This window comes from Triplophysa rosa, linkage group LG9 (genome assembly GCF_024868665.1).
Source record: "Triplophysa rosa linkage group LG9, Trosa_1v2, whole genome shotgun sequence".
In the NCBI taxonomy this organism is placed as follows: domain Eukaryota; kingdom Metazoa; phylum Chordata; class Actinopteri; order Cypriniformes; family Nemacheilidae; genus Triplophysa; species Triplophysa rosa.
This window is the reverse complement of record NC_079898.1, coordinates 4,500,583-4,524,694: the sequence shown is the minus strand read 5'-3', so window position 1 is coordinate 4,524,694 and position 24,112 is coordinate 4,500,583. Positions and strand designations below refer to the sequence as shown.

The 24,112-nt window shown below is 36.3% G+C and overlaps 1 protein-coding gene across 21 annotated transcripts in view; it reads left to right on the top strand.

The window, feature by feature from the left end:
• The window catches only part of dst (dystonin), a 204,890-nt gene that overhangs the window by 59,386 nt on the left and 121,392 nt on the right, over positions 1-24,112 (top strand). For 17 of the 21 annotated variants that reach the window (XR_008963505.1, XM_057341524.1, XM_057341531.1 and 14 more), the window contains 3 exons: positions 7,075-7,136; positions 11,038-11,127; positions 22,476-22,583. Coding sequence is in view for 20 of the 21 variants with exons in the window: in XM_057341524.1 (XP_057197507.1) it covers positions 7,075-7,136; positions 11,038-11,127; positions 22,476-22,583 (260 nt within the window). In the remaining variant the exon portion in view is untranslated. Of the gene's footprint in view, positions 1-5,031; positions 5,154-7,074; positions 7,137-11,037; positions 11,128-22,475; positions 22,584-24,112 lie in introns of those variants that run through there. The other 4 variants (XM_057341543.1, XM_057341542.1, XM_057341526.1 and 1 more) reach the window with 2 other exon arrangements.

Here is a 24,112-nt window from a genome sequence, read left to right as displayed (position 1 = left end):
ATTCTTCGTTGAACAGTACCTGTTTGATTATGAAGGTAAGTGTTTTCTTTTCTTTTTGTGTTAGCGAAGGTGCTAGGATAAGTATTTGAATACGTGTTCTGTCAGTTTTTTTTCACTGTTGTTAAATTCCAGCGCGACGGCAAAACGGAAGTTCTTCTTCTTCTTCTTGTTTGTTGTAAGATGGATGTTATGATGCACTGCTTTGCGAAAAGGTGGAAGTTAAGTGACGTCATTGTGAAAAGGGCCTATAAACACCTTTGTGTGTGTGTGTGTGTGTGTGTGTGTGTGTGTGTGTGTGTGTGTGTGTGTGCATGTGTGTGTGCGTGCGTGCCTGTGCGCCTGCCGGTGCGTGTTCGATAGAGGAGATGCCAGAAAGAGCAGAGGCCCCACGGCTCGTTTATAAGCATGTTTCGGTGCCCATACTTAAATAACATGTTCATATCGAAATGACAATAAAAATACGATCAATCTTATCTTTAAGCCCTACTTTCTAAATCGTTCGGACGAATCGTTCATTTGAACCGGTTCTTTCTTTTTAGTGAACCGGTCGAACAAGTTCAGTGGAATCATTCGCGTTTAGCGTCTCCCGTAAACACTTAATATTACCCACAAATTAATTCAGTTATTCACTTTCTGGCGTGCTTGACAGTCCCGCGGACTTGAACCAATATACCGGAGTTATTTAGTTACACCAACAGCACACACTGAGCTGAACTGCTGTGTGAAGAGAGAACTTATGAGCACGCGCGGCTCTCGTTCTTGAGTCGGCAACAGTTTTCGGATCATTCGTTTTCGGATCACAAGAATATTGCTCTATCAATGTTTTGTTTTGAAGGAGACAGTAGCCCCGCCGCTCGCGACATCCTTTGACATCATACAGTGGTTGCGTGCACACAGTTCCCTGTACTAAACAACTTGTCAAAGTATGTTCTGTGCATCCTGGCTACGAGTGCACCTTCTGAGAGAACAGTCAGCTTTTGTGGGCGGAGTTTGGAGGAGAGACGTGAACTGAAATGGTTGTCAGTCAGCATCAGTCAGAATTGCTTGAATTGGATGTTTTTTTTCCCTTTAAATCTTTTTGCAATGTAGCCTATCATAATCCAACAGTTTTCTTTTATTCGTATTTTTAGCTTATAGGCCTAATGTGGAATGACACTTTTTAATGAACTGTTTTGTTGTAGGGGTACAGAGTAACTTACAATTACATTCTTTTAGCAGTCAGTTATAGGCCTAATTAATATAAGATATTCATGAAGGGAGAGGGCTCAATTTTTTGTTTGAATTTTCTTTGTTTTGCTCAATTTTATATTAAGTTGTATTGTATTTTATTGAAAAGCAAGACAAATTATAAAAAGCAAATTTTGACTATTCAGTTTGTGCAATAGTGATAAAAATGGCTTAATAAATAGAAGAAATGCAAAAAAACATGTTCGGCATTCGGCCAAGTGTTTCACATCATGTTTGGCTTCGGCCAAGAATTTTCGTTTCGGTGCATCCCTATTTACGAAGTATGTGCAATCCCTGGGATCGAACCTATGACCTTGGCGTTGCTAGCGCCATGCTCTAACCACTGAGCCACAGGAAATCCCACATGGTATCACAAATGACTTTTTGCAGTCCATAAAAATGGGTTTAGACATCCTTTCATAACCCCTGAACTGCAGAGATAATGACATCCGGACACCGTTGTGCCCTTGAGCGAGGCACTTAACTCTGGATTACTTCACAGTGACTATCCTTTCAATTACTGTTGCATACTGGGAGTGTGCTGATAATCCTTTACATTTGCCACTAAATAGTCCACTGCTTCATGTTTTACTAGAATCAGACCAAACAGCAAACGTCTAAAGACGTCTATTGGTTTTCCTAGTTGTATGCGCAGTCAACTTTTTGTAACCTTTCTTTGTATCATTCGACTTTCCTTTCTATCTTGTTGCCTTTCATGTGACCTTTCAATATAGTCAATACATCAATAGTGAAGGACTTGGGACGTCCAATCACTGTTGTCATGACATCATTGGACACATGGCTTAATCGGCTCAGGTGTTTGGCTCAGGCTTCTCTGTTTCACATTGGAGGATGTCAGTGTGGTAAAGCTGATTTGCAGAGATGTTTTTATTCTTTGGAGCACCTTGTCAATTTTAGGACTTGAGTAACGATTGTGGTGTTTCTCGCTCTACATTATATCACTTTTCAATTGCCTTTTTTCCTCCCTCATCACAGCTATGAGATTTTTAACATGCACATGTGATGGTGGATTTCTAGAACGCTTTAGCAGGATAGTTTAACTGGCAAACATATAGTATCATACAGTTGGTGATGACAATGAATCTGTAGTTTGTTGAAGTGTCTATTCATAGACCTCACCCCTCACAGACCGACTGCACAAGCCCGTTCAGAAGTGCTGTGCTGTACTGTATACAAAGTCCTGGGAAAGAACATTGAGCTCAATGATGCAAAAAATCTTGAAGTTATCTATTAACCCTAAGCACTGAGGAAAACAAGTCAATACTAAATAGTGTTATACTCTATAAATACACAGATATAACTAAATTGGAAAATAATGCTTGTAAAATAAAGGTTGTAAAATAGCCGGAAGAGATATCAGCTCTGTTGTATATCATTTTATTATGCGCTATATCGTTGTCATCATTTATCAAGACACATTAGTTTACCACTGTTTTTCCCTGAAGAGAGACCTGATGGTCTTTTATCTGGTCATAACTTAACGCCAGCTTCACAGCACTTTTCAACATGTTACGTCCAGACACTGGAGTTTGTTTTGAAAAGCTTTGCTGGATATTGTTACAGGGATATTTCAAGGCTTTGTTTAGGCCATGTGGGATGCATGTCAGGCCTGTCAAACACACACTATCACTTCAACTCACTGTGTGAACTTTATAATATTAACGAATGTCATTTCTACCCCACTAGATGCATTAAAGTGATACTTCACCCAAAAATGAAAATTCTGTCATCATTCACTCACCTTCGAGTTGTTCCAAATGTGTATACATTTCTTTGTTCTGATGAACACAGAGAAAGATATTTGGAAGAATGCTTATAACCAAACAGTTCTCAACCCCCATTGACTACCATAGTAGGAAAAATACTTCATCATTTTTTTTGTTCTATTGAACACAAAAGAAGATATTTTGAAGAATGTAGGACAGAAAACAGTTCTGGGGCACTTTTGACTTCCGTTGTATTTTTTCCTACTATGGGAGTCAATGGGGGTTGAGATCTGTTTGTTATAGAGAAAGTTGGCTCACACTCTTGTTTTCAGTGATTCGTTTATTCATCATTTATTCCTCTCATGTTATTCAAAACCCGTGTGACTTTATTTCTTTTGCAGAAAACAAAAGAAGATACTTTGAAAATGTTGGTATTACCCTATTACAAAATATCTTCACAAAAGAGTCATAGATTGTGAACCACAAGGGTCTGATAACAGAATAAAAATGTTGACAGAATTGTTATTTTTCCAGGTAGCGTTTTAACTTTTCTTCATCTGTTCCTGAACGTTCTCACGTACACACACCAGAATTATATAAAAAATGACATATGAGGTGGAGATTGGGAGATTAAGAGATGGTTCGTGCACATCTTTGGCTTCCTTTGATTTATGCGTTTATAGGCCATCTGTGTGGAGTGAGCTATCTAAATAACACAGCTTTGTCCTCATTATCACATTATTACGTGTCTTCAGGCAGAGGCTTGTTTACCTTCCTAAAGTATCCCACTTGGGAACTTTTTAAATAAACTATGGACAGTAATGAAAGGCTGGGATGTAAACTGAGGTATTTATGAGTGTGAATAACCTTTAACTCTAATCTGATAATAGATTAGCTCTTCCCTGTAAGTTTATCTAGATACTATCTTTATTGAGTATTGACAAAATGTTGTGGAAGAATGCAGTAAAAAGCAAGAATATGCACGTTTTCAATCCTCAAGATGGCAGCATTCTCCTATTATTGACAAGCATTCCTCAGAAACACTCTTGAAACACTCTTCATTAAAGACAGTTCACATAGGCAGCATTTTAGGGCAGTGCATTTATGCTGTCATCTGAGACATCTCATTTTGGCAACATTTTAAGCATACTGTAACATTCTCAGTACAAATACATTACAAGGTGATATGGAGACTTCATGATGAGTACTAAGAAACGTTTAGTATAGTTTTTAAAAATAAACTTTTACTATATTTTCCGGAAAGTATATACTGCACTATTTTACACAATTATGTGTGCCTTCTGTTTGGTAATTGTAATATAATTTCTTTAGCAGCATGCTAATCTCAAAAAATATATGTGTTTAGTTGTGGCTTTGATTGAAAGATTTTCGGGTGAGATTTCATCTCGGTTAGAGTCACACATTAGATGTTAACACACACGTAAATACAAGTTCATGGAGTGACCTGCCATTTCATGTTTTAAACAGAGATTACGACAGAAAGGAAAAAGTTATGGATTGCAGCTTTAGACATACTTTTATAAAATGGTTATTGGGATATTGAGATATTCCAAGATATTGAGAAAACACGATCACATTTACATCTAAATGTGAATCTACATGGAAGCTTGTGACTGAATCTATTGCTCATTGCTCCTGTCATCCTCCTAAATAATCTGGCTTCCCCTGTTGTTCCACTAAAATAAAAAGTGTCTAAAAGATGTTATTTGTAATATATATATATTTTTTAATATATAGGCCGTTTGAAATACCTGTACATTGCTTGCACATTAGTGAATTTACATTGGCGTATTTGCTCCAATAAACTGTGTTGGTCGTCTGTTGCTTTACAAAAGAGCGCTGTGTGTAAAATGTCACTGAAAATATTCTCCAGAGTCATATCCTCGGAGGTTTGGGCAGTAGTCTTAGTTACTGACCGCAGTGGAGCACCAGGCTGTGCTTATGTAAACATTCAGCGTGCAGCACAGCAGCGTCTGGAAAACCTGACGGGACTCGTTCTAGACAGTTGTGAGGAAAATACAAGGGAGTAGCTGCTGGCCGCGAGGCAGACAGGCGTCCCACCCTCAGCGGCAGGGCTCCGGCACATTCATGCTGCTCCCCTGAAAGCACCTGAGCGGGGAATGATGACGGGTGACAGCCGGCGGGGGGCTCTCCTGGTGTCTCTCATGTGCTGCATGGGTCAGTAGTTTTACGCAACTATCCGAGATTTCTCGCTCTGTCTGCTGACGTGGTTTTACTGCAGCGGGCCGAGGTTTGAGAAGAGATTGACTTGTTTTGCACTTCTGGCGTAATGCAGTTTGGGCAGAGTTTATCTGTTTTAGTGTGGAAGGGTCCAAAGTACATAGATGTTTTGTGAGCTCTTTTTCTCTGGTTGAGTTGCTCTTGTCCTGTGATCTTCAGATGTTAAAGAGATTGATTCAATTCCTTGTAAAATTTGCTTAGACAAGCATGATTTCTACTTTTTCTCATAGTTATGGGTTTAAACAAACTCCTAACACTATGTCCTAAACTGACTATGAAAAATGTAAAAGAGCAGATAGCGTTTTTTTAGTTTCTCACCGTAGCCCTGCCCACAGTGAAATCTGAACATCTGACACAGCCCTTAAAACACCCCAGAAACACCAGGATCCACTTAGCAACATCACAGCATTATTGGGACAAGTGTACCTCTAGCCCTTCAAGGTTTGTTTAATAGTCTTGTGTAAATGTAGTTTTAGGATATTAGGAAGGAGAGATGGAGAGTTGCTCTTGGCATTTCTGCTGGTCTCTTTTAGAGAACATCAAGAGAAAACCTTTTTAAATATTCATGTGAAAGATTGAACAAATGATCAGGTGATGATGTTGATGGTAATTGGGTCATATTTAGAGCTTTTGCAAGATGTTAAGCACGTTTTGTTACTAGCTTTTTATAGTAAAATAACTGCTTGTTTGCATATATGATTTTAAAGATTATAGGAAGAGTTTGGTTCCAAAATGAGATTTTAAAATAAAAAATCATGTTTTTTATTGTGTTATCATGTTTTTATTGTATTTTATTGTTTTTTTTAGCTGTATTTTTTGCAATTTGATTGATCTTAATTGGAATGCACAATAAAAAAAACATGATTTTAGATTTTTTTTAAATGGAGTTAAATCTTTTTGGAACCAAACTCTTCATATATTTCCATTATATTGCATTTAGAATTCACAAAGCTAAAATGTGAGAGATGCAGTCCTGTTGCCATGGATACAGGAAACAAACTACTGTGGTAACTCAGTGTAATGGAAGCAGGACTCTTATGTAATCAGCTTTTATATTTGTCCACCACATTTCCATATTACAAACTGATGTCGAGCTAACAGTGGTTATTTTTAGAGAGCTGTGGAGAAGTTTCAGTACTGGCATCATTTGTCCTCTTTAATCTGGTGTACATATACAGAGGCCTGGAAATGGGGTGGGAATCGGGGGCCAGGGAGTGAATTTCAAGGGGAAAAATGGAGTTCAACCTCAAAGTCTTTTATCCATAAAACATACAGCCTACATATATAAATGTGTACATACATGTATCATACATACATAAAGTGGCAATTCTAGATCATCGATCTTAAAAATGTACAAAATGTCCCCAACTACAGTCCCCCCAGTGAATCTTGGCAATTTCCAGCACTGCAGAGACACTATTAATTTTGTTTATTTTGTCTACATTGCAGTCAGTTGATAAATGTACGTTAAGATAATCTTTACAGTTCTTCATTTTTTGTTTACATTTATTTAGCAGACACTTTTTTCTTAAAGGTAAAGTTCACCCAAAAATGTTTTTTATTTGTTCTGTTGAACACAAAGGAAGATATTTGGAAGAATATCAGTAACCAAACAGATCCTATCCTTCATTTACTGCCATAGTAGGGAAAATACTATAGGAGTCAATGGAGATCTGTTTGGTTCCAAATAACTTTCTGTTGGTTTAAAATCCACGGAGTAACAGAAAGTGAACACAAATGTATCTTACACACAACTTGTATTGATATGTCAATGTTTCACAATGTAATGCATTACTACATTATGATATAAACAGTTGCATCACAAAATAATCTAACATCAATCACTGGTGTTTTTCAGATGAAAGAGACAGAGTCCAGAAAAAGACTTTCACAAAATGGATAAATCAACATCTTTTAAAGGTAAGCCTGTTGTTTTTTTGCCATTAGGGTTTGTACAATATAAGCAAACGCTGCATTTTTTTGCCAAACCTCCTTAAATATTTCTCAAATCTGAGCCTCAGTTTACACTCCAAGCACACTAATGCAACATCCATGCAATGTTTTTAAAGCATCTTTAATAGAATGAAACAATAAAAGCAGCTTTACACATTGTGTAAAGATAAATAAAAAACATAATAGAATTCATAACAAGAAACAATAGAAAAAACTGTGGCAAGTTCAACGGAGGCTGTAATTTGCACCTAAAATGGATTTAGTTGGATTACATAAATAGACCAGGCACTTACTTGTCCAGCGAATTCATATTTTTTATTCAAGTGTGTACAAACCTTTGGGTTTAGGAAAAACTTTCAATAATATATCTTGAATCCCATGAGGAGTTTTTCAAGCATGAAGGACATGCAGCATGCCTTGAATATCAGCATATCAAATCATTTAGATGACCCGTGTGAAGATACGTTTTTTAATGACTAATGTTTTGCCTTGTTTTTTTGTTTTTGACTGCTTTCAGGTGTGTATAATGTTTTATTATTATTATTATAATTTGGTCCTCCTAGGCAACAAAGCTACCAGTCCAGGACGGCAAGTTACAGCCTGTCTTTAGATTTTTTCTAATGGCTTTATCACCTTTATGAATCACAAGTAACAGCGTGTTGTATAAATCTGACATAGAAAATAATTATGTTTAAAGTTGTGGAATGCACTACATCATTTGAGCAAACCTTTCAGGAAAGGTTTATTATGTTAAAGTATAGCACCTGTTGTCCTCATATTGTTTAAAGGTGCACTGCAGTGAACTGGCCGTTTTTATTGTTTTATACTAGTATTGTCTGATGTCTACTTATGACGTTCGCGTGGTTTTTACATTTGAAAACATCAAAATCAATAAGTAATAGGCTATTTTCTACCCTGGTTTTGAGGCCGGCGGGAGAAACGCTCGGTTTTTAAGGGCGGGCCGCATAGAAGACTTGGAAGTAAACGTCCACTGCTATGATTGGATAGCAGTTTGCGTAGTAAACTTAGTTGGAGCCTTCTGTGAATTTGGTTAGACACGTAACGTTAACGTGATTTTACTCAAATTTACGGTCTTATTTCCTGGATGTGATGGCAAGGCTTTGCGTATAGTTTGTATAGCCTATAGTTGTATGGTGTTCAGTGATATATGACCGTACATGTCAGCATTTAAGACCCGCGAACCGGACAGAAGATCACCGCAATCGCGGGTCTCAAATGTTATAGTTTTCATGATAAATAAACAAACTGTAGACTCCCGGCCAAAATGACCCAGTACCAGAAATAATATCAAAACACTTCAAAACAGCCTCCATTATTCGCAAACGGTGGATAAAACCTTGATATATGATATATATGATAAAATGATATATGAGCCGCCAAATCACAGAGATGCCGATTACAGTTATTACAAATGACTAGAGGTCCCCAGGTAATACTATCAGGGCATATCAAGCGATCTCCAACAAAGCAATAGTGACGCATTGTACAAATATATTTTACTCGCATAAGATCCTTGGATTCCTATCGGATCCAATATTGACGGCACAGCACTACTTTTTAATTTTAGTCTCTCCGCAAACTTTTTCAAGGAATCTGCGTTGAAATGAAGCGAACAAACGCTCAATGTTTTCCCCACGTGAGCTGGAACATCTTTAAAAATGAACTTCAACCACGCATTCCTACTGTCGGATGCTCATTTACAATTTAACATAATTGTTATTTAAATGCAGTGATGTACCAATAAATCAATAATCAGGGATAATGCATAGTCAGCCAGTCAGTATTATCAGTATTAAACTTTGATAGCATAATCAGTATCTCATATCACAGGATGAGCAGATCTCATATCACCCTGATAAGGTGTATTGTTATAATGTTTGTGACACGTACACCATGACTGCTTAGCAAATCAATTCATGAACCTGTCCAAATTATTTTATTACCTTATGTTAACTGCAAGGCTTGTTTTAAAGAAATGGTTCACACAAAAATGAAAAAAATATATATATAATTTTCTCGCCCTCATCATGCCATTCTAGATGTATATGACTTTTTTAGTTGAACCCCCAAAAATATGTTCTTATATATACAGCCTCTAAAGAAATTAAGAGACTATTCCAAATTTTCATTTATTCAGCATTTCGCATTGTGGCCATTTCAGTCCAGCATCTGTTGAATTTCAGCCAAATCAAACTTCAGGAGTGATAAAGTCATCCAACAGCAATGTGAAAGACTGACAGCATGACAAGACACATGACAACTGATAAAAACCAAGGTTATCACATAAACGAATGTTGGAACTTTTTCTAAATACAAAAATATTACTGTTGTTGTATTGCACAAACATTTTTATTTTAAATTTGGGAGAAATACATAATAAAAAATAATAGTAAAATGGTCTATTAATATTTTTATGTGGCTGTATATATTTGCAATGGTCCCATCCACATGCCGAGACATATGGGCATGTGAATAAAAATAATTTATTATGCGGGTAATATTTGAATTGCCATTTGATGTCATGGCAGCTTTAAAAATATAAAGTTTACTCACACGTCTATCATTTTGCAATTATTAACTCACAAAAGTCCTTTAAATGACTTTAATGGTGGATGTGCTTTTTAGAATCTTAACATTTTGTCCTGTACGAAGATAAAATGATTTGTTTGCGATGAAATTCATGAGCGTAGATCATCACAATATTTATAATGTTGGTTCGTTTTATATAATCAATATAATAATTCACAATAAAATAAACGACTTTATCATAATTATAGTATGTTATAGATCATCCAGCTCTCATTAACACTGAACAAGTCAATCATCTAATAAGTAAACAAACAGGTGTTTTAAAGTCATGCAGGTGTCTTCCTCAAGTCACATAATGTCAGTGTTGGCCTCAAGATATCTTGAAATGAGGGCTCTTCTGCTCTCACTTCTTACACGTGGCACTGACTAGCAGCACACACAGTAGATGAGAGTAATGGACTGACCCACAACCGCCGTTACAATCTATTTTAGTCCCGCAGCTGTGGTTGTTGGGAATTATGGAGGAAAGGACCTGAGTGAAAGCAGGTCAGTAAGGCAGAGAGGTGACTGCAGTGGTGTGGTATTCAGGGCAAACTGGGGGTAACGTACCCAGCGTGGGGTGCCGTTCCTGCCTTCGGCGATACGGTGGTGAACGACCTTCAGATAAGACATCTGTGATTTATTAACGTCTCATGGGGGTGTTAAGCATTCATGTAGGAAATGACTGGAATGCTGCATGTGTATGTGAAGGCTAACAATACTTTCAACACAACATGAGTGATAATTCTTGTGAAATGATGGTTGGTAATTCATTTTATCTGAACTGATGACATATCTAGTATGTTAAACGTTGCACTGATGGTTTCTTGGGAAATATGATGTATGACACATGAGTTGACTTTTCGAGTAGCAAGCCCTTAGTTTACACTCCTTTAGGAATACAGGCTTTTCAGAACGTGCTAAAGATTTCTTTTCGGTATCTCACAGTTGATGCCATAAAAATGGGTGAAGTCTGTGATATCTTATCTTTCGGCAACTTCTGTGTTCTCAGCATTGTTGGACCTGTCACTAGTTAATGATTCCCTTTGAAGGAATTCACTGTAAGTCTAAAAAAGAAAATGACATCATACATTCTACATTTACAGTAACATGAGCTTGCAAAGATGACAAGCACAAAACGCGAGACTGTGTAAGTTTAAAAATAACAAATGAGAAATAACAAAGCACACATTATGTGTATTTATATATATAAAAACATAAAAAATACATGAATAGAATGAAAATCGTTGTTTGAAATCGTTGTTTTACTCTGTGGCAGGTACGCAAGCATGTGAATGACCTGTATGAGGATTTGCGAGATGGACATAACCTGATCTCTCTTCTGGAGGTGTTGTCTGGTGACACACTGGTGAGTATTGTCAGCTCTGTCTTAAACATGTATGTGTGTACTTGAACACATCTTCAGTCACTTTCTATAAGCTCACAATGTATATGCATGGGGCGCTGTAGATCCATCATCCACACCTGTCCACATTAGTGTGTGTAAGTGTGTTACTAATAAAGCAGGCCTACAACACTTACATATTAATAAGCTTTGCTAATATTAGCGTTTTATACTTTAGAGCTTTAGAGCAGCTAACATCAGTGCTAACAGTGTAAATTGCTAAAGTGCATGTCTGTGTTTTTACACAACAAGCCGTTCAGAGTTCACATACTCTGTGCACTATTTACGCTTCAGTTTGTTTTACATTAAGAAATCATCATGTATTTCTAGTCCTCTGCGTTTTCTGCCTGTTCTTCTGTAAAGTGATATATTTAAGTCATTTTGTATTGTAATACAAAGTACATGTGTTGGGATAAATTCTTTCAGCAATAGTTCTCACGTAGCTAAATTCATTTCAGACAAAATAAGGTGTACAATGAAATAAATTCATTTAAATCAAATAAAAATGTACACTACCGTTAAAAATCTTAGGGCCCTGTTTTCACGATCTAAGTGCATGGTTTAAAGCGCACGGCTCAGGTGCACTCAGGGCGTGTCCGAATCCACTTTTGCTAATTTGACGACGGGACAGCGGTTGGCGCGCCTAAACGGGTTGTCCTGATTCTTTTAATGAGTAATGTTTTTTTTTAGCGTAACGTGCAGTAAACCAATCAGAGTCTCATCTCTCATTCCCTTTAAGAGCCAGTTGCGCTCGCACCATGGCGGATTCGCTACTTACACGGCGGGATTTGCAAGAGCAAAGACTGGACGCTTCTCTAGAGAGGAAATTCATCTGCTCGTGCGTGAGGTTAAAGCGCGCGAGCAGATCATCTACACGACCAGCCGGATTTTTATCTTTATGTACACAATAATAATCTTTTACATTCTAAACCATTTATTTTTTATATTTGGCATGTTTGTGTGCTGCTGCGCTTCCCTCTGTGTAATAAGTAAAGTGAAAGCGCGTTGTATGTGGAATCGCCCAGAGGCGCATTTTCTACTAATGCGCTCTTTTTTAAACCAAAAAAATATTGCGCCATTGACTTTAGACTTTAGACCAGGTTTGAGTTGGTCTATGGTGCTGTCTATTTTCAGTTCCTCAAAATAGCAACGCACCAACAATGCGCCTGAGCACACCTCTTTTTTAGACCAACACGCCCATGGGCGCACAAATGAGCGCAAAGGCATTTGCTATTTAAACAGGGCAGGAAAATGAGAACTGTGTCGGGCGGAAACTAGCAAAAACACTTGAGCTGCGCCTTGAGCCGTGTGTACAATAGGGCCCTTAGGGTTGTTTTTCATGAATTTATATTTTTTGAAAACTGAACCCTGCTCTTTTGTAAACTGTAAAACTTTGCTGTAGTTTTGCAGGATATGGAAGTATTTCAATGCCATTAGTCTCTGAAGCAAAAAAGCATGTTGAATTACCACTAATCAAAAATAAATCTGTTGCATTACCAGTGCTTGCATTTTTAGAGTCTGCAATTCAATATGGTTGTATATTTAAGCTGTGAATATTTCAAATTGAAACATTTCACGCACAATTTCACCGTTAAAAAGTTCAATATTCAAAATTCGCCTTTTAAATTTCACTTAAAAAATTCAACTTGTTATAAAATACAACCTTTAATTTTCGACAGACAATTTTCAGTCCATATTATTTCGGTTTAAAAATTCGCTTCCACAAATTTAGTGGTTCAAATTCGACTTGAAATTCAAAGTTTCACATCCGGGAATCCCAGGAGAAGCAATAGAGCGCCGATTCCGCCAATGCATGATCTCTACCTGCTGCCTGACCGCTTCACCAGCAGGTGGTGCAAGTCGCTTCTGACGAAGACCAAAGCAAGAAATGCAGATACGTTTTATATGTTTGCAGCACAGTCCATTTATCTGCTCGATTAAGTGAATTTATTTGATCTCATAGATCTCTTCTTATGCATCATCAACATCAGAAATTTTAGGTTTCCTGCTCTGGCTCGAAGGAATTAAGTTATTTTTTACTTCAGCACATCGTGTTCACATAAATACTATGCATCATCAGCATTTACAGGACATGTATTGTGTTTGAAGCGGTCAAATAACTGAGATCTCAACTAGGAGCTTATTGACAAATGCTCTGATTTTAACGCGTACTCTACCATGTGCTTCTGTTTATATGACGTAGCTGCAATCTCAATAAACATTCTTTTTATTTTCCTTGCATGATCTTGTTTTAATTTGAGACTCTCAGAACATGCTGGATGTTGTGGAATTGTGGAAACGTTCGTTTGTTAATACGAGACAGAAAAACTGATATTTTAGCCAAGCAAACTTCTTGAGCAGGCCAGATAAAATAGTCAGCACTTTCTTTAGAACCCGACTAGACCCGAAACGTCTTGTGCAGCCTGCAGCCAAGCAAGATACCTCACGGCGTTATGGATCTACACGCGCAAAGATAAAAACTTTTGTTGCATGCTGTGTGCGTTTCCCAATAATGTGCCACACACGAACATGCGAGTATGACTACATGCTAATTGCTTGAGTTGCTGTCTGTTCATTAAATGCTAAAATGTCAATCACTCACGGTATATTAACCTAATTATGTCTTGTAAAATTTGGCGTAACAAATATTTGTTGTTTACCTAACCATAAAATGTAATTAATTGTGTCTTTCGGGGCGATTGGTAAAAGCACATTCATTATAAATTACCAGAGACCCGATGCCATATCGGACACGACCTGTGCCCAAGGCATATTTTGTCAACGTTTTAGACCCGAAGCCGCTGGGACACATGAGGACCTCTCTAACATACACCTCAATGCAAGTCAGTTGGCATGGCCGAGCAGTGAAAAATATATTTAATTACTGGTCAGAAAACAATATGAGTGGCTCCATGGCAATATACATAACTAGCTTACCCAATACTATAACATATCAAAACGAAATTACGATTTGGTATAATAATTTTTAATCTATATGCTCACATAATAAGTCAACATATTGTTAAATTTATGCATTTTAAATGACAGAAATACACTGAAACCACGTTGGAGAAACACGTAATGTACGTGTCTAAAATGTATGTGTACAGTTCAGTTAAATTATCAAATTTACCCTCTTTAAACTTACGCTAAACATTTAGCTGAATATCCACAACATGTATGGTGGCATGGTGGAACAAAACGTTATAAGCTTGCAAGATTTGCTAAATGCCTTTAGCCTACTCTGTCCCTTTAGCGTCCACGGACCACGCCATCACGGCGGTGTACCGTGCTAAAACGCTTAATGTTGCTTAATCTTCAGACCAGATGATTAGTATAGCCTACACCTTTTTAATAACCGTAGGCTACAGAAATGCGGAAGAGCCCTAAATATGAATGCAAAAAGCACAAAATGACACAATGAGAATTTTAGCATGTCCCGCCGTATTTCTCACATTATACCAGAACTAATAGGTATAGGTGTCTTTATTGTTGCAGTATTTCGGTTTGTTTTTTTATTCATTCGTTCATACAATAGGTTATAATTGGCTTTATTTTGTTTGCGTTCTGAGATTTCAGATGAAAAGTATAGGCATAATTATTTCCATTGATATTTCTCTTTTAAGTGGTGTAGTTATTCGTTTGTTTAAGTTACATTTATATCCTACATTTACTAAATATTTTACAATTACGTTTTTAAGAAAAGACTGTTAATTATATTGTAGATTATTTTAAGTTCTGATGAAAAATTGTTCATGGCTTGTTCTTACATCTGTTTTCATTACTATTTCAGTTAGCCTACTACTATTGTCTGTTTAAAATGTAATTATTGCTATTTTTCCTATTTAGTTTTAAACCGAAATAAAATGTTTTATTTGAATTTAAATGTTAAGTTTATTGTGATGGTGTTATGTAACTAATGTAATGATTTAAAAACTTGTTGTCTTGTTTTCTGGCACATTTAATCAGATACCATTGCATGTGTCATTCAAATAGCTTCATGCAATTAGCTTATTTTATTCAAACACAGTATGATTCAGTAATTCACTGTAACATACAATTTTCTCATCCTCGAAACTCAAACCATTATTTGATGACTCAAGATCGTGCTTATCAAAAGCACGATTTTATGTTTGCATTTGGCGAGCTACAGAAATTATATTTTGCGTGCATATGATACGCATGTGTTTTGCGTGCACTTTTTATGTACATACCGACTTAACCCACACCATTTTAACCAAGGGGGTAATCATATGCACGTAAAAAGTAATGAATGCGTATAAATAGCAAGCCAAATACAAACATAAACTCTTACTATAGATAGGCAGTACTAGTAGATCGGGTAGGATATTTAAATAATTAAATTAATATTATAAATGTATGAATAGTCCACTGATTCCAGGCCACCTGGAATTGTCCCCGTGCTCCATGTCCGTTCCAGGGCTGATAGTGGTGAGCTAAGCTGCCAGTACAAGAAACAATTATTTTTTTCTTGATGATGCATAAGAGATCTATGAGATCAAATAAATTCACTTAATCGAGGAGATGAGTGGACTGTGCTGCAAACATATAAAAAGTATCTGCATTTCTTGCTTTGGTCTTCGTCAGAACCGACTTGCACCACCTGCTGGTGAAGCGGTCAGGCAGCAGGTAGAGATCATGCACTGGCGGAATCGGCGCTCTATTGCTTCTCCTGGGATTCCCGGATGTGAACCTTTGAATTTCAAGTCAAATTTGAACCACTGAATTTGTGGATTCGAATTTTTAAAACGAAATTATATGGACTGAAAATTGTCTGTCGAATATTAAAGCTTGTATTTTATAACAAGTTGAATTTTTTAAATGAAATTTAAAAGGTGAATTTTGATTATTGAATTTTTAAACGGTGAAACTGTGTGTGAAATTTTTACATTTGAAAAAAATCACAGCTTAAATATGCAACCATGTTGAATAGCAGAACCTTAAAATGCGAGCACTGTTAATACAATGCATTTTTTTTCAGTTAGTGCTATTCAGCACGTCTTTTTGCTTCAAACACATTTGTCTCTATTTTACTTCCATAGCAGGAGGTTTGCCAGTAACTGTAGATTTAATTACTACTTAATAGTAGTAATTAAACTTTTAACTTACTCAGTGGCGTAACTTTGTTTTGAAAAGTGGTGGGGACAAAGACGACACAAACAATACTTTAATAAGTTGTTTCTGTAGTAACTTGTTGGGAATATTCATGGACGTCACAAACGCGAAAAATGTAGGTGACTCCTCTAGAAAACAGTATAAAAACTGCGCCGCTTTATCGACTGCTTCAGTGGTGTAACGTTAGTGCGAAGGACAAATAATATTGACACTTCAGGGCTCTAGAGTGCTACCAATTTGGTCGCACATGCGACCTAATTTCTCAATGGTGCGACTAAAAAAAATCTGAGGTCGCACCGGTGCGACCAGACCTTCGAGTAAAAAAAAGTCTCTGCGAAAGTCTCCCTGTGGTTCAACAACAGACACATTAGGCCCATACCGTGGTCTAAACCAATCAGAGATAGTGAAGGGCGGACCCCCCTCTGATTGGCCGTGGTCCAGATATTCCTGTACGTGTGTGTACGTTTGAGAGTCATTCTATAATTAGGGGTACATTTCATATCATCATATAAGTGAAGAAATCAGTGTGTTTTTTTGCTAAATATTCTACTTGTTTCCATAATATATCACTGGAATGTTTAAAATTCATTAATTGGCAAGCTTAAGCTCAAATGATAACTTAAATATTTAAATCAAAATAAACATCTGATTCATTATTTTGTCAACTGTGTTACAGACAAAAGTTGTGTCATAGAAGACATGAATGAAATACTAAGCATTTGATAAAACATTTGTTTGGAAGTTCTTTAGTCTATTCTTCAGTGTGTTTGTGGTTGTTTGTCTAACTGCTTTGAAAATATGAATTTTGAGCTGGATAATTGATATTCTGTGGGATAGTATCATCAAGGATGATTTTTTTTCTACATTAATCCACATTACGTTGAGTTTAGAGTTATTCAACATTATTATGTCAGACCTTGCTCTCTAAAAATGTCCCCCATCATTTTTATTACAGTTCAGCCAACATTTAAACAAATTATGGCACAAAAATCCCACGTAACACAGTTGACAACAAAGTAACACAGTTGACAACAAAGTAACACAGTTGACGGGAAGCATTAGGAAAAGAAGAGAGAAACCTTGCTTTATGATAAAAACTTTATTTTGATAACAAATCTACAATCTGTCAGATGCAATTAAGGCATGCCACTTTTCTCGTTGTTTCTTTAAATATGCAGCCCTTTTCTCAGGATCAGCATCACGCCGAGCCCTGTACTGGTGCTGCTTCTCGGCAGCAGATAACCTCATCTCGCTAGACCAGAAATGACTCTGTTTTGAAATAGTGTGTAGCATAATTGATAGGGCTAAAATTACATATGTCATCAGGAAACTGTCATTTCAAATCACTGAAACATATCAAAATGATCCATGCAATTATTGTTTGTTAATATGAGTAGGCTATAGGGGTAGAATGGAAAATATCTATAATGATGTCGTTAAGTCTAGCTAGAGTGTAAGGATTTATTCAGTGTATGGATAATATTGTTGAGTTAATCCCTGTATCATTCAAAATTTTAATAACAATAGTTGAAAAATGGTTTCAGATCAGCTGACTTCTTCCCTGATAAGTATAAATCAAATCATGCATTTATGTAATTACTACCTTATTACACTTTTATATATTATCATTTAATTTCTGTGTAGTAACAATTTAATCAAGTTAATGTTTTTTAATCATGGACTTAATAAGCATAAACCCAGTAAACCCTTACAACATTGTCAACCGTGTTATTCCCTGTCAACTGTGTTACACTTGATGGGTAACATAGTTGACAGGTAACATAGTTGACATTTCCTCCATTTTAGGCCCATTTTAGGCCCTACAGACCTTAAACATGTCACCATATGACCTTGATCAACTTATATTTCTATGTACTTTCTATACATTTTGTTGATTATAACATCTAAGGTAAATACACAAGAAAATGTTGATAACATAGTTGATGAACAATTAATCCACTCCATATGCAGACAATCATTTTGATGAAATATTGAATAGGAGGAGTTGAAACTTACCACACTGTCTTCAGAATTCCCGCCAAAAAGGGCGTGGCATCACACATTGTTGCTTTTTTTGAATTTGGAGCAAACCATTGCTGATTTATAGGGGTTATATAAATGGGTAACATAGTTGACAAAGATTTCTAGGACACACACAAAGTGAATAATTTTATGTTTATTAAGGATTCAAATAGTTTTAAAAACACCTTTATCATGTTTTAATGATTATTTTGAACAAATAATGCTGAAAATAATATACACAAACATGTCTTCTAGGGTTAATTTTGAAGAGCAAACTTGAAATGTATGAAATCGGACAGCACAAAAACTGCAAATTCCAGTATATAATTTGCATTTTTTGATAAATAAATTAAAGAACTTGCTAACTTTCTTTATTAAAAGAAAGAGAAATATCACCTAATATAAAATTGGTCATTGCTTGAAATGATTATTTAGTCAAATTGATAAATACACCCGAACATGGTATGTACCCGTAATTATAGAATCCTCTGAAAATGCTGTGCTGCAGTCGGACAGAGAGGTGAGTAGCCTATAGGCCCATCAGATAAACAGAGTGGATGTAGCCGCGGATGATGAGAGAAGATGGAAAAGAACGATTGACAACTTTTTCGTTAAGAATGTTAAGTTAAGGCCTGATCCGTCCGAAAATCATAACCAATGCTCTGACACGCTAGACTGAGACTAAATGGTCTCATTTTGCGACAAATTTTCCTGTCAGTGCGACAAGTTTTTCTTAATGGTCACACCGGTGCGACTGTCAAACTGATCAATATATCATTTTTGCGTTTTATAAATTTAATGCGCAGAAATGTTATATTGCGCAAGCTGCGCATTCAGTCACTCATTTTCGTCTCCCCTCCTTCAACCATTCGCTCATCTATCAGTGGCCCCGCCCCCAAAGACGTAATTCGCGGGTTACGGGTAAGAGGCGAAGGACCGAAAGAGCAGACGAGTGAAGCGCTCAATCTTGCAACTGAAATAAATATGCAGAATACAAGAATTTCCCCTGCTAAGGTACAAAACAGCAAAGAACCAAATGTGTATTGTATGCATGTGAAGCTAATGCAGGAAACACGTGTTTAAACTTTAAGCACTGAACTATTGTATAAAGCTCTCTAACAATACTGCAAAGCATACAAAACGTTATACATCACGCTAAATACAATTTATTTGTGAGTCGCTATTGATAGAAGCCAAACGTGTATCAATGCAGCTTTCATGAAGAATAACCACTAAAAGCCTTCAGGTCTCGCGGGTTTGTTTGAGATGCTCGCGCCCAGAGAGTCAGAGCACAAAATACTAAACGGAGTTCTCTTTCACGCCTTCTTACTCTGAAACGGACATATAAACACAAAATAACGTCAAAATTCCCATATTAACAAGAAACCTTGTAAAGGTATTCAGTTTGTTTAGTGACCAAACAGTTGGGAAACAAAACACGTGTTCCAGTATATTGCGCGAGCTCTTACAGGGGCAGCAGCATAATAAAGATATATGTTTATAATGTTCATCAAACAACAACGGACGGGCCCAAAAACACTGACTGATATTAAAGGAATTGTGTTCTCTTATAGGAGTCGTTCACAACAAATAAAGGAAGAAAGTAGCTTTAAATATGGTAAAGTGTTGAAAGAGAGTTTACATATACAATAAAAATAATTCAATCATAAACAATGATTTGTATTAATTTCTAATTGATTTATTAATGTATTAAACACATTTTAATGAAGTTTTAGTGATTCTTTTTTCTTACCTCACCCCACGACTCTGGTGCTATCAAATTAAGGGCTGGTGCCACCAACTGAATAACTTTGTAGCACCAGTGCCACCTCTCTCAAGTGTTAGTCTAGAGCCCTGCTTTCTTGTAGAATTGTGCTTCAAATAAAGAACTTTATGTTGACCAGATTGTTAGTTAATCATTTACAAGTCAATATTGCCTATATGGACAACGATTTAAAAAAAAGTGAACTTGTAAAACTTAAATTTAAATTTAGTGTTAAATGCGATGCGGTCGAAAATTTGGGTGCACCTAACTTTTGTGCTGGTGCACCTAAGAAAAAAAGTTAGGCGCACCAGTGCAACCAGTGCAAAAAGTTAGTCTAGAGCCCTGCACTTCCATGAAGCAGGTTCGAATCCACTGAACTAATAGCACTTTTCTAAATTTTCACATCACATATCAGATCTGCTTCCATTTGTTTTTATCATGTTTTCATCAACAGATCATTTAAAGCATGTTGTGCTTTATTATATGTAAGGATGGCTGTTGCCGTACGTAATTAAACGTATTAATTCGTGATAGAATAAAAACTACTGAAACGAATGTGTGTTTTCCCCATGTTAAAAATTTGGTGTTTGACACAGATTACCTGTCAGTGGGTCAAGGATTGAGACGTTTGGGAACCCCTTGCTAATAAGGACAAACATTCAAGTAGCCTATACAGGGGGAACAGATGGAAAAATAAAATCTTTAAAAAATCTTATTTTCACTTATTATTACGGGCTTTGCCAGATAGGCTACAAATATACTACAAACTTTCAAAATTTTGTTTTGAACTCATGAAACTACAAAGTTGTGACTTTTTCCATTTATTGGAGTTTTCTATCAAGTATCAAAATGTAATTAATCTTGCAATAGATGATAGCAACCGCATGTCGAGAACAATAAGGACGAATATATAGCACCAAAGTGCAATTAAGCGCAAAATGTTTGGTACATGTATGACTTGAACAGCCATTTTCAAATATTTTCATCATTTTATTAAAAATAAATACCTTTACAATCTGATATGTGATAGGGAAAAGGTTCAGCAAACAGCAGTCCTGAACCCACGACGACATGAAGCGGGTAACACTTGCTTTACACTCTACGCCACTGGAGCAATCGATTTTCATGTGCCTTTCTTACATTTTGTCTATTCTAATCTGAAACTGATGGGCGGAGATAGTATAAATAGCCTCTGCTTACAAAGCAAGCTACTTGCACGGTAAATAGACACTCCGTATTTTTTATTTCTTCCAATAAGTGGTGGGGACAAAATGGACTTTGGCAAAAAGTGGTGGGGACATGTCTCACCCGTCCACCCGCAAATTACGCCTATGAATTTACTTACTACTTTTAGTACTTGTTTTAAGTTGAGTTAAACTTGACTTGAATCAAAATTAAAAGACTTCAAAATGAGCAAGAAGAGGCTGGTCTCATTACTGGCATTAGCACAGTAACACACCAAAAAATATAAAATTAAGAACTAGGTAAATTTATGTTTAAAACAAAATTGTAAATTAATTATACAGTAAGTTACTGGAAAACCTGCTGCAAAACGTTTCATTTTAGGAGATTCGATGGAGTTCTCATAAAAAATAAGACAATTGTTAAAATACATTGAGTATGTAAAATAATCTGTATTTAAGTAAATTTGATAAAAAATGAAAAAGTTTAGTAATATAGACTTGCGCTATTTAACCTCCTTCACATCTTGCAGGAAATGATTAGGGGATTAAAGAGATCTCGTGTGTTCTTTCTTATGGGAAGGCAATTGTGTGAATGTTTAAATTGAGTTTTAATTTTTCAATTTATTTTAGTCACGGCTTAATCCCAAATTACATCTGTGTTGTTCCATAGTTTTAATGAGTTTAATATTATTTTAAATATGACCCCAAACACGGTAGTGTGTACTTTTCATGGATTGCATTTGGTTTTATCATAAAACAAATACGAGGATGTAGAAGTAGACTTGTTGAACCATTTCACTAACTGTTGATGTGGAATATATTAGCCATTTATTCACTTCATTTTTGTAAAATTTAACTGATTGTCTGAGATTTCTTAAGGTGTTTATGGTTAGATCCTGTAATTTAATGAAGCCTTCAAGAATACCAAAATTCATTCCAAAATATTTTTGACTATGAAATATTTCTGTTCTGTAATGCTGCTTTGATGCAATACACAAAGCACTATAGAAGTGAAAATGTACATTACAGCTTCTCATGAGATTTTCCTTAGATGCTGCCCCTTTCCTTTTGTTCACACCCTCTTTCTTCTCCCTCATGTCTTCTGTCCTCCTCATTCTCTTCTGCTGTCTATGTCTTACGTGTCCACCTGTTTCTGTGTTTGTATGTGTGTCTTTTTCTCTCGCGCTCATGTTCCCACGGTTAAGCCAAGGGAGCGTGATTTTCTGAAGACGTTACGGTTGGTGAGTGCGGCTGACGCATGCACGGTTGAGCGGCATGGACGTGGTGATGATGATGATGATGAGGATAAGGGGGTAGGTGTGGACACCTGCTCTCCAGCCTCAGTAACAGATCTAATGTAGAGCGTGCTGTGGAGATTAACTCAGAGGAGCTTGACTTCTCATCTGTGGACTGTAGACATTAAGAACAGCAGTCAGGTTTACTTTGGATGGATCAACACCGTGTTTGTCACCATGCTGCTATACTGTATGTTGCCTCCTGAGGTTGCTGTGGAGTGCACTGTAACACCAGCTTGAACATTTCTTAAGACACTGAAGCTTGAGCTGTGAATTAAAGGCCTGATTCAAGTTCCTTTTGTGTGTTAAAGACCTTGTGAATCCAGAATTGGAGTATATTTTGAATAACACTGTTTCTCTCTCTTAAGACAAACTATCAGATTGTTTGAGCAAGAAATCATTTTTAATTGCGTAATTCATCACACATCATTTTGAACCAAGATTTGCAAGTCAAGTTGCTTTTGGCATGAAAACTGCATATGTAGAAAATGATGGAAATAAATGTTTGCGTAACTTAGACCATAAAAAGAAAATTGACAAAAAAAGTGAAATGCAGTACTGCCTGAACCAAAGCCACTGTGGTCACTGTGGATGTTCACTGTTACACTAGAAAATAGCTTAAGAATAAAAAATGCATTTAAATCTTTTCATGGGGTCTTTAAAGCAGTAGTATAAAATGTGAGATTTGTTTATTACATTTGCACATCTGCCATTGTTAAAACATGAGTAAATATCATGTGACAGAAACAAGATTAAATAATTGAGACTAAACAATCATTTTAATAGAAAAATAATAGAAAATCATACAAAATCTTGGAGCTCACATCAGTCCTTTATTTCCAGCCTTTATTTGAGCTGTTGCATTCAATGACAACACAAGCAGTTTTGTAAAACATAAATGTTTTTTTTTTTTTCTTTAAGTCCATCCATCATTTGCTCACAACACTGTATTGTCTCTTAAACTTGATGATGGCCATTAATAAAATGCACACCAAGAAGCATCTCAGCTCCATTGTAAGAGTTAATGGAGGTTTTTTGTGCATTGGCTGGACACTGGACATTTTCACCAACACAAAATATTCTTCGTCTCTCTCCGTCTCCCATCTTACTGCTTCACGCTTGGGTCTCGGCCCGCTTCATTCCTGGCTTTGTGCTCATTCAAGGCATCTTATAACTTATAACCCACATGTAAAGTTACAACTATACAGTAACAACAATTGAAGTTAGTGTTTTTAGGAGGATCTTCAGTTTAACGCTATAAAGTAAAAAATACTGCTATTTTTTACTTTCCCTTCTAGTTTTAAAGCTGGATGCATTTTTTTCCGTGGAAGACAAAAGTTGAGATTTTGACAAGTAAATGTGTAGGCATCTTATTTGCTTATAACAAGTTGACAGTGATTATGTTTGTCAAGTTAAAAAAAGAATGTCATCCATAACTTTATATATTTATTTTAAATTGTAAACTATATATTTATACATAATTATAACTTAAAATGATTCATATTTTGATACCTTCACGGGTTGCATCAGGTATGATGTCATTGACA